Source organism: Camellia sinensis, chromosome 11 (genome assembly GCF_055761805.1).
Source record: "Camellia sinensis isolate YWXY chromosome 11, ASM5576180v1, whole genome shotgun sequence".
Lineage (NCBI taxonomy): Eukaryota > Viridiplantae > Streptophyta > Magnoliopsida > Ericales > Theaceae > Camellia > Camellia sinensis.
The window spans coordinates 29,857,665-29,869,975 of record NC_138971.1 but is presented as its reverse complement, the minus strand read 5'-3'; the positions used below and the strand labels follow the sequence as shown (position 1 = coordinate 29,869,975).

General features: G+C 33.3%; 1 protein-coding gene across 1 annotated transcript; it reads right to left on the bottom strand.

Annotated features, from left to right (window-relative positions):
- Positions 1 to 2,974: 2,974 nt before the first annotated feature.
- On the bottom strand, positions 2,975 to 7,137 carry LOC114257387 (putative late blight resistance protein homolog R1A-10). The gene is made up of 2 exons (XM_082894900.1): positions 7,027 to 7,137; positions 2,975 to 4,048 (listed from the first exon to the last, which is right to left on the bottom strand). The coding sequence occupies exons 1-2, from the start codon at positions 7,135 to 7,137 to the stop codon at positions 2,975 to 2,977; spliced, it is 1,185 nt and encodes a 394-aa protein (XP_082751026.1).
- Positions 7,138 to 12,311: the final 5,174 nt, after the last annotated feature.

Below are 12,311 nucleotides of genomic sequence, written 5' to 3'. Positions count from 1 at the left end.
ACATGGATTAATACATACAAAACGTTTGTGATATTTGGCAATGACCTATTGTGGTGTTGGTTATGATTTGGTTATACATATTATGGTGTTAGTTTTGACTCGTTGTAACATTGGCTATGACATTATTTTGGTTAAGATCCAAAAGATCTTTGGTTATACCTTATGACTTATTTTTTATTTATTTAAATTATGATTGAAATAGATTCATTTATGATATTTACAGTATTAACCCCCATAACTTACATATAGTACACATCCTTCACCGTAGCATAACCCGTCTACAAATCATACTATGCAAATATATATATATATATATTATAATAAAGTAGAATGGCTTTTGAAAATGTCTCTTTTATATTTAGTTAGAATGGTTGAGATCAATCCATCTATGAGATTACCGGTTGGATTTGCTTGACCAAAAATAAACTTCTTGCCCATAGAAACTTCAGCACTTTCCTAGCATATTCATGTCTTTTTTTTTTTTTTTTCCTGTTCTTTTTATCTATTCTTTCTTCCTAACCATTTTCAATTCACTCACCATCTCTTTCCTTTTTCTTTTTTTTTCTCTGTATAAAAGGTAGGATTCCCTGTTTGTGTAAATTTGAATGAGTTGACTATAATAATTGATTGCCCTATATTTGTTTTTATGTTGTATTTTCACTCCTAATAGAAATTGCTTATTTTTCTCCTAGAATGTGTTCATGAGTTTGTAAATTTCTGACTATTTTCTTGTTGGACTTTCAGCTTTGGTGCACTTTTTCATTTCGCATAGTGGTGATGGTGTGGGAACCCATTCTTATCCCTTCCCTACCATCACATAAACCCCTGTCTCCCTTGCCATTGTTCGTAGCTTGGCCAAAAGCAGAAGTGATAGTGGATGAGAGATTATATATATATATTATATTGTTTTTAACTCTTTTCTTTTCTATTATTTTTTAAGCCTTTTGTTTAATTTTTTTCCTAATTATTTTTTTTTTTCATTTTAGCATGGCGATGATGGTTGTAGATTCAACAGGTGGATCCAATGACGATGGCAATGGGATATCTATGTTATTGACTAAACGTTACTTTGACTATATAAGTTTGGAGTTCTCCTCTCTACCATTTTTTTATTTGACCATTTTTTTTTGAGCTCAATTCAAGAATTAAGGGAAGGTTATTTTTTTTTTAATCAGTCCTAAAACTCAGTTTTGATCATTTGGTTATGTACAATATTTTTTAACTCATCTAAAGTAAATTGCGATTACATATAAATTGGGAATGAAATGGGAAGAGATAGGTCAATTGTATGAGAGTGATTGATTTTAAGTGGTGTCAAATTATGTTATGAGTGGCTTCACACATAAGTAATTCGCTAGTATATATAAGAAGAAGAAAGTTGTTATATAGGGTTATTCTCTAATTAATGGACAAAATTTGAAAGGTATTCCCAAATTGATCGTCAAAATTATAAAAATGAAAATGAAAATAGATGAGAACCAATAATGTGATGACACAAATATTTTTACATTATAAAAATTCATAAATTTGAGAAAAATAGATTGAGGTTTTCATCAACAAGGACTTTACAACATGTTTATATATATAATAGTACAGACATAGATATAGATATAGATATAGAATGTCTCATATATATAGGGAAATTCTATAATGTACACCCGCTTTTGGGATGTGCACCATATACCTAGTTAGACGTTTATGATTTTTGGGTATGACTCATTGTATTGCAGGTTATGACTCATTGTAATGTTAGTTATGACTTAGTTATAACTTCTCATGGTTTTATTTTGGTTATGATAGGAGAAGTCTTTTTGGTTATGCCTTAAGTGATGTTTGGTTATAACTCTTAGTTATGACTTGGTTGACTCATTGCGATGTTAGTTATGACTTATTGTGATTATGATTTCAGTTATGATAGAAAATGCTTTTGGTTAGGATTTACGTGGTGTTTGGTTTATGACCTATTTATTTATTTTTAATTATGACTAGAAAATGATTTAGTTGCGACATGTGTGATTTCAACACCACAAATATCATAATTTACATATGTACACACCCCAAAAAAAGGTCTCTATTATAGCATGACCCATATAAGATAGAGAAACGAACATGATAAAGAAAAGAAAAGATTAAACATAAATATAAAAAGAGTAATGTTAGGCTTCATGAAAAAAATATCATGAAAAGTTTCATGAAGATTTTCCACCATCGGATATGTGATTGCATAACACATAATAAAATATCACAAACTAATCTAAGGGTGGAGAATTTTCATGAAGCTTTTCATGGTATTCTAGCCTTCATACCATGAAAAATTTCATGAAAATTCTCCGTCATTGAATATGTGATTGCATAACACACACAATATAACATAGAGAAAAGAATATGATAGAGAAAAGAAAAGATTAAACATAAATATAAAAAAGAACATACCTTTTGAAGTTGTATCATTACACTTTGACTGAAGGGTCACACCATGCGTTCCTAATAAACATTTTTAGCAAACAATGCTCCCTTACTCTTTTTTAATGATGATTAAGGTAGCCTTTTGTCGTCTCTCTATTGTGGAATCTGCCAGGAAAATTAAAGAAGAGCAAAAGAGCAATGGAAACAATTGGCTGGAAGTGCTGATTAGGAATGTTTCGAGTGACACATCAATATTAAAAGGACCCAGATACGACGTTGGAAGTGCTTCTGGTGGGTCCTTTTTAATATTCCTGTGTTACTCAAAGCATTCATAATTAGCACTTCCAGCCAATTGTTTCCATTTCTCTCTTGCTCTTCTTTAATTTTCCTGGCAGATTCCACAATAGAGGGATGACAAAGGCTACCTTGATCGTTTGTAGAGTGAGTATATCCCCCAAACTAGATGGTATTTCCTCGAGATTGTCACACGATTTCAACAATAAGTGATGAAGACTTGGAAAGTGACTAGAGCAGGTGATCCATCGTCCAACATTGAGGTACTTCAGTTTCAAGAATTTGAGTTGAGGAAAACCCCATCAGTTGTTGCCCATTGCGATCCCCAGTAAGCCTCACTTTCTAATTTGAGAAGCTCAAGGTTGGGTAACAGCATCCCAAGGATTGATATCTCCTTCCACTTTGTATCTGTATTTCTGAAGGTTAGCCTCTTAACATTTGCAGGAAACTTAACCCCTCGGAAAGTGGTTGGTTGACTGCAAAAATTGTTGTATAGCTTCAAAGTCTCAAGGTGTCTAAGAAAGTCTAGATTATGAAACATCCAATGCCCTAAATATGATATCATAGGCCCACAAAATCCTAGCTTTGTCAGATAAGGAGTCCTTGCCAATAAATCTTGAACAGCTCCACAAGGATTTAAGTTTGTGATGGTTCGTAAGTTTTCTAATATAGAGGGATAGCTATGATCCATTGCAGAACTTAAAGACACAGAATATTTCTCTCCTTTAGTATAAAGATGCCTTAACTTTGGAATCTTCCACACATTATATGATAGAGTAACCTCAGACACAGATGCAAAAAGAATAAGGGTTTCTAGGTTTGAGAGATTGGATATTGACAGCGGTAATTGAACTGAACCCCCCACCGTAATTGCCAAATACCTCAAATTAACAAGTTCTATTAATTTTCTTGAAAATAAGCCATAGACACACCATAAGTCCAATACTCTAAGAAGTTTGAAGGTTTCACAAATAAACAGCAAACCATTTAACACATTGTTCAAATATTTAGACCCATCTAAAGCATTAAAGTGCAAGATTGACTGAACAACTACTGGGGAATAAGAGCCAATGGAAACATGGTCAAATTCTTCAAAGTCATAATTGATGCAAAGGCGACATTGAATATTTGTTCTGTAATTGCATGAAGAATAAGGATAAACGAGATTATTATTGTGAGTCTGCTGTAGGAAATTAGTTTCCCTAGCTTTCTTCAAGCATAAATCACGCAAAAGATCATGCATACGACATTCTTTAATTCGACCATCAAACCTTTTTCGAGCAACAATTACCAGATTTCTCTGAATTAGATCCATTAAGTAATCCTCTGCTACTTCCTCCAAGCTTCTCTGCCCAATTTTTTGTATAAACCCCTCAGCTATCCATAACCAGATTAATCTCTACACCAAGATTTTTTGATCTTCTGGAAATACTCCTAAATAAAGGAAGCATGGTTTCAAGTGACGAGGCAAGTGATTGTAACTCAGTGCTAGTGTGTCCAAGCACTGGTTTGGATCACTAACAATGTACGAGCTAACAATTTGGGAAACTTGTTTCCACCACTCTTTTTATAGCGATCCCGGTTTCCTTTTTTTTGTTTTTTTTTGATCGTTCTATTCGCACTTAGGTTCCGTGGAGTTGGTCGTTGTATATATCTTGTTTACATCCTTTACTCCTTGTATTCGAGTCTTGGGTTGTGTTGGGCAGGTTTGAAACAGGTTGGTTGGACTTAGAAACTAAGAGTAGTTGCCCAGGTTTTGGCCTTTACGCTCGAGCGGGGATTTTGACGCTCAAGCGGGCCCTTCGTTGTTGTTTGTCTGCTCGATCGGGAGTTTTGACGCTCGAGCGTATTTTTCCATCTTCCAATATCTCTTCGTCAGTGTTGTACGCTCGAGCGGGAGTTTTGACGCTCGAGCGGGATGCTGTGTGTGACGCTCGAGCGGGAGAGTTGACGCTCGAGCGGAGATTTGGTTCAGTAAAAAGTTCTGGAAGTGTGTATCCGCCGCTCGAGCGGGATTGTTGACGCTCGAGCGGGAGTCTGTGAGTGACGCTCGAGCAGGGTTTTTGACGCTCGAGCGGGGCGACTTTTATTTAAATCCGAGATCTGACTTTTGGATCACTTTTTTAACTCCTTTTCTCTTTCTTACTTTTCCAAACCTCCATTTGAGAGCTTCTCTCACTAGAACCTCAACTTCTCTCTAGGTATTGATCTAGCTAGGGTGTTTTCCTCACCTTTGGTCTTTACAAAAGTTGGGTTGATCGTCGAGGGCTTTACTTTGATCCGAAAATTTCGAGTTTTGGAGCACGTTGAGTTTCGTCATCTTCTTCCCTTGAGCTCCGAATTTGAGGTAGGGATTCCTACTCACCCTTATGGTCTTTGACATAGATTTTTAGCTATTTTGATGAAGTATTGAAGTTGGGTAATTTTGGGACTTAGGGTTTCAAAATGTTAAAGGAGGGTTTTTATTATTTTGATTCTAAAATGAGTAATTTGGGTTTCAAAATAATGGTTTGGTTATTGGTTGATGAAATATGGACCATTGGGTCATTATTGGAAAAATGGGGAAGAATGCCCTAATTTGTATATAAATTAATTGGTATAATTGATTTGGAAAGTTATGGATTTATGAAATTGAGTTGTAAATAATGAAATTGGTTCATTATGTGATGAAATGGTGGAGTTAGATTTATTAATCGCCCACTCTTGAAAACATTGATATTTTATCTGTTGAAGCTTTTATTATCTGTTTAGAAATAATTGCTTGGGCTACCGGTGGAGGGTAGTTTTGATTGTTGTAGACAATGCATGATGATTAGGCAAACTAAAACTAATCAATTGGCTATGTCATAGAGTATGACGGTTGATAGAATACATTAACGTTATGTATTGATTGATTGTGTATATGACCTTTGTGTATATACGTTGTGTGTGTGTGGGAGGAGATAGGGGATGTACTCCACGGTTTAGGGGAAGATAGGGGATGGACCTCTAAACCGGATGTTGTTCGGGAGGAGATAGGAGATGGACTCCACTGATACAGCTCATATGCTTGTCAGATAATGTGATGATACAGCTCATATGCTTATCTATAAGAGTGTTGATACAGCTCATATGCTTATCTTTGGAAGTGTTGATATAGCTAATATGCTTATCTGTTGAAATGTGGATACAGCTTGTATGCTTATCTGTTGAGATGTTGATACAACTAATATGTTTGTCTATTGTAAAAACGGGAAACGTTTAATATAAGTTATTGTCTCATACAAGTGGGTGGCCAGGTTCTGAGCCGTTGGTGTAAATTGTGAAATTGTTATGTCATGAAATATGAAATGGAAATGGATTATGAACTGATTGGTGGAAATTGAACATTTATCAATTGCTAATGTCTTAGTTATTGCTCATACTGTGTTTAGCATATCTCTACTGGGCGTTGGCTCACCCTATATGGGACATTATTTTCAGGTACAGGTAGCATGCCACCACCAAGGACATAGCTTGGATAATGATGAGAGTTGAAGACTCTTTTGTCTATTTGTTTGTATTACACGTACATCAAGCCAAGGGCTTATTTTGTATAGAGTTAGTACTCTACTTTTGTGCAACCAAGTGTTAACTTGGAAAGCTGTAAGCCCATAGGGCATTTGTTTTTGTTGTTAACATGTAATACCGTTGTAAAGTTTATTCTGATGAAATGAAATGGTTGGTTTCTTTTATATTAATGTATATGTAAAGTGGTGAATTTACGTATTATTTTGGGGGCGTCACACTTTTGTCTTCTTGTTTGCAAGAAGTCCTACTAGTATGACAATTACAAGTGGAAGCCTTTCACATTTTTTCATTATTTGCTTCCCAAATTCAATCAGTTCTGCAAGGCAACTTCCATTCTGAAACACATTTCGTTAGAAAATGCTGACAATGAGGGTGGCAATTAGGTGATGCATGCATAGCCACCGCTTTGAGCTGACTAGTAAACATAACTCTACTTCCATTGTTGTCATTTGGTAAATGCATTTTAAGATCAACCCAAGCATTAATATCCCTTTAATTTCTTGTACAATTTTTCACCTAACTCTTCATTGCTCATGTTTTTAACTTCCTCGGTAAGGACATTACCAAAATGTAAAATGTAAAATGTCCAATAACTTTACATAAGTCCATGCACGAATATGAAAGTGGTGTGTGATATAAGTAAGAATCATTGTACAGTTTTGTGGCTAAAGTTGGCTTACTGAGTCTAGGCATCCCAATAATTGGTATAATGTCTAGCCGCTTCTTCCCTCCAGCAAGTCACTTTTTTATAGTCAAAGCCTCCTCGTAAAAGCCCACCATAATTTCTTCCTCTACCATGGTTCCACTCCCCATAGACAGGCTGTCTTCATCAGAAGACTTTCCAACTTCTAGGACTTGGATCCGATACATCTTGTCATAAAACTGCATCACTTCTGCATTGATGAGCCTAATCTATTCCATGATATCACTGAGATTGAAGCAAAAACCAATTTTATTATCCTTGTTGCTCTCCCTCAGCCTTAGAAAGTTGGCAAGAGCAGGGTGGATGATTTCTCTTATCTCATAGGCCTCGCCACTAATTTTTATCGCCAGGTTTTCAGCTTCGCTGTTCTCATGGTGCTTCTCCTCCACATCTTTGAGATTGGCTCCAAGGAATCTTAGCTGATTGTAAAGAGGCTGAATTTGATACCTCTCATTTACAATCAAATTGTCCTTGAAGTTACTTAGTTGCTCCAGTTTCTTTAAGACAGAATCCATAGCAGTTCCATCCATCACTCTTCTCTCCCACACATATACACACACAGTTTCTTTACAGCTTTTTGAGCCCAATTCCTCTGTTACTATCTCAATTTTTGTGGTCTAAAAAAGGATTAGATATTGGGGACTTTAATCAGAAAGACTTGTAGAAACCAAAGCTGAATTTGTCCACAGGCTGTCGGAGAGACATGAATCTCAAACATCAAGAACCAGGTATTGGGCATTAAGAAGAAAACAAAAGTAATGAAAGAAACAAATGGTTTCTAAGGAAAAGATGGTAAGTTTTATGAGATGACAAAAGACCAACAAATTGGGATTTTTGCAGGAAAATTGGTGATGACAAGAGAATCTTGAAATAGGTTTGTGATGTTGAAACAAAAAAAGAAAAAGAAAAAAAAAATAGACTGATCTTTCAGAGTGGAGAAGCAGATGGAGCAACTGGCTTCTTGATTTTGGATCCAAAATCAAACAATGAAAAGCAGAATTGCAAGGCCAAAAGTAAAGAGGAAACAAAAGCGAAGAAGTGTACTACCACCTAATTTTTATCAACATAAAAAGTAAAAGATAAAATAAAATATAAATATAAATAAGCATATTATCATGTATCCATATTGAGCTACAAAAAATAGTAATTGTAAAATAATCTATTTACTATTGTGAGATATTTTGAATTGTGCTCGACGCTTCTTCGTGTCATTAAATACATCTATGATAGAATCGGCACTAATTTCTTGAGTGATGTCTTTCTCAATGAATGTGATCAAATAACTTGATAGGAAATCATCCTCCATCTTATTGCGCAATTTAGTCTTCACAATTTTCATAATGGAAAATGCTCGTTCTATTGTAGTTATTAAAATTGGTAAAGTCAACACAAGGCGAATAAATCTATCGATAAGAAGATACATTAGTGAGTACTAATTTTCCTATTTTCACCAACGCTAGACACAACTCCAAAATTATTGACAAATTTTGGAACTCATATGTTTAGGAACATCAAGCTTATAGTTTTGACCCTCATATTTCATAGATATAAAGAATGGCTACTTATTTTTTAAAAACTTAGGAGGCAAATTTGTATAATTTAAAAATAAATAATAGAAATAGTAGTATAACAACAGAGTTTTTTGAAATCGTAAGGGGCGATTGGCCCCCTAGTCCCCCCTAGGTCCATCCCTGAGTTTGGTGGTTTCTTTGTCGTTATTGTTTGGGCTAAGTGTGATTTCTTTGGGTTGATTGTTAGATTTATAGATAAATAATTGTCTAATTTAATATAATTATTTTTATATTTATAATTAATCTCATATTGATTGGGGAAAAAAAAATAAATTACAAAGGGTGGACATGTCTCAAGTTTTTCAATCATCAAAACCATTAATTTTGTAGGTTCGTTTAAATCATTTATGAGAAAAATTAAATCGATCTAATAATTGTAATTTTTTATTTTTATTTTATCACTTCATAATTTTAAAAATAAATAAAATAAAATAAAAGTAATACAATTATCAAATTGACCACAATTTTTTTTATACATGTCATAGTGACCATGAGCCCAAACAATTGTCTCAAGTTGAAATTTGTACTTGTGAAATCTTATCCTAATTAAAATACTCGGTGGGTGTTTGGTGTTAGCTTGTTTTAGTGCTTTTTTTTTTTTTTTTGATTTTTTTTTAAAAAATCTTTTGTGAACTTTTTATAAAAATAAAAATTAAAAAAATTTACACTTTGAGCTCTACTCGATACAACAAACAGTATTAAAAAAATTAGAAAGGACTAAAAAAAGTTAAAATTTTGGCTATTTTTTGACCATTTTTTCTTGAGAAAATTGTTGAAAAATCCAATTTAGTAGTTATCTAAGGCATTAAGTTCAGTGAATATTTTTTTGTTAGTGAGATGTCTACCATTTGTGAAATAATTCGGTGAGAAGTCTATTTATCATGAGTGCTGCTATTAGCACCCCTTCAATTATTTTAGACCCCTCATTTTTTAGCCTTTTTTTTATGATTACAATAATAACCTCAAATGAAATTACTAAAAAGGATATTAATAATTTTGGGACACCCCTTCTCACAATTAAGTTCACACACCTACTAAATCATGAGTTAGGGTTTATGAGAGTACCCACCCCCATCACCACCCATCCATCTTTTTCAAATCCCACCTTCAAAACCTATCCACTCTTAAAACTTTGAAAATCCTTTGGCGGCAATATTCCGGTGGTAACGGTGGCAACCATTTGATTACCTACACTTCTCTAACAATGACAATAAATGGAAGTTTTTTCGACAGCTACAACTCTATGAGACGAAAGGAATAACAACAAACTCAAAGGAGATTCATAATTTTGATGGTATTCTTAGCTTAAATGAGATTATCCTCATAAGGGCAAGTTTCTTGAAAAAAAATGACAAAAATATTAAAAACTGTTCATCATTTTTCTGGGACTAAACTCCTGAACATATGACCGACATTAAAAACACAGGTCCAAACATTGTTTATTTGTTCAGGAACAGATAACCGAATATTTATTTTCTCAGGTTATAAACAAGTATATAGAGATGAAGTAGTAATCACCTTTGTGGGTTCTGTTAGGGTTTTTGAGAGAGATGTTTTTTTGGGTATGGTGGTGTGCATTTAATTGAACGGGTGAAATGTTTTCGTAAGGATAATTTTGGTATTATTTGAGCGGGAAAACGAAATTTTAAAGTTTTTAGAATTTATAAGTAAGGGTCCAAAAAAATAGAGGGTCCAAAATAATTGATGGGATGCTAATAGCAGCACTTTTTATTATTTTGGAAGACATTTTGTTTCTAATTTTATCCCTTAATCTAACTATTTAATTTTTTTTAACTATCTATTCAAATATTTATTTATTTAATTTTTTTGACTATCTATTCAAATATCTTTTTATCTGTTTAATTTTTTTTGACTATCTGTTCATTTTTTTTTTGTTCAATTTTTTTTTGGCTATCTGTTCAATTTTTCTTATCTGTTGAAATAATAATTTCTTATCTGTTAAAATAAGAATTCATTTTTCTTATCTATTAAACCTATTTTTTAAAATAAGAATTTCTTAAAAATTTTAATGGATTTGACAATTTTTAACAGATAAGTTTAAATTGTTAATAGATAAGAAATAGGTTTAAGAATTCATTCTTATCTATTACAATTTTTAACTAATAGGTTTAAACAAATCTATTAACCTATCTGAAGATTTCATTTTTCTTATCTGTTAAACAATTCCACTCTTAAACAAATTTTCAACAGATAAGTTTAACATATTGGAAACAATTCCACTCTGTTAAGAATTCTTATCCATTTTACAAATTTGTTTCATCATCAACGACATTCATCATCTTCATCAACAACAATAATCAAAAACTACAAATAATAATAATAAAAATAAAATAGAGAGAGAGAGAGAGAGAGAGAGGACAAATTTGCTTATCTGTTCAAAAAAAAAAAAAACTTAGATTGGGGATCTTCTAGCAAGTTCTGTTGATTCACTACACATACATACATATATATATACCTAAATATAGACTTGTTTGAGGATATTATCAGCAAAACCTTAGATCAACTCAGATCCAAGCTTTTACCTTCCATATATCTCGTCGTGATTGTCATGATCTGGACGATAGTGGTGGTTCTGGCGGTGGATCTAAGTTGATATGTTTTTTATTTTGCCTTAGCATTTTCTAAGATTTAAATTTTCAAGATCTCAGGAGAGAGAGAGAGAGAGAGAGAGAGAGAGAGAGAGAGATAAAATAAATGGATTTGAGCCATGGTTTTCACCTCTGACAGATCCGTTAGTAGCAAAGCATAAGTGTGGAGGAGGAGGTTGATGCCGAAGGAAGAAGGCGGAGACAATAGATCTGAGGGAACCAAAAGGATGAAAAGAAGAAGAGAGAAAGAGGTGGCCAGTCGACAAGACGACGATGGTGGTGGTGGTGGTTAGTCAGCGGCAATGAAGGCAACAGAAGTGAAAAGAGAGAGAGAGAGAGAGAGAGAGAGAGAGAGGGGATCTGGGCTTCCAAACTGTGGTTACAATATATATATATATATATATATATACAGAGGGCTATTTGGGTCATTTCCTCTGAGTATGTCTTTATAGACCAATTATTTTAAAATGTAAACTTTTGCCCAAACAAAATTTAAATTTATAGATCAACTGCCCCTCTTTATTTAGTATTTAAAAAAAAATTTATTACTGTTAAGAGTTATTTGTACAAGACTGACATAAAAAGTAAATATATATAATTTTGAAAAACAATACCAAATATTAAAATAAAATAAAAATCTAACTACTATATGTCAGACAACTCATGTCATCTATGCTATCATATCTCATGATATTAGGATTCGTTGAGTATATTATTCATATAAAAAATAAAATTACTCAGATAAATATAACCCCATGATCAAGATGAATAGTAACCCTAAAAATTATTAAAATCATGCTAATCGTTTATTTTTTTCAACACAAACGTGGTTTTGTTGTGGATTACAGATGTTTAATTAATTTGAATTTTTTTCATAGATGATTTACTTAACGAACCCTACACTATGAATGTTTCAGATCATTAAAATAAATTCAGGACATGCCTTCATGGACGCACAACATGGTGCCATGCCTATAAGGAATAGCACCAACCTCATTCTTGTCTCTAGAAGACTAGTTAGTATCTTATAGCATATTATTGAAAGGCAGCTTGTTATCTCCAATTCACAGACTAGATTGAATGTACTGTTCATGCTTGTGTGGTTCATCACGGACCTCATGTCAATGATTTGAATAATTTATTCTTTTAGAGCATAACATGTAGATTATTCATGAAAAA

What these genes read in the sequence shown, in the direction of transcription:
- LOC114257387 (XM_082894900.1), bottom strand. Translation starts at nt 7,137, where the DNA reads ATGCAGTTTTATGACAAGATGTATCGGATCCAAGTCCTAGAAGTTGGA. An exon ending in TGGTAGAGGAAGAAATTATG is followed by an intron (nt 4,049 to 7,026) that starts GTGGGCTTTTAC and finishes AAAATTGGGCAG; the next exon opens with AGAAGCTTGGAGGAAGTAGC.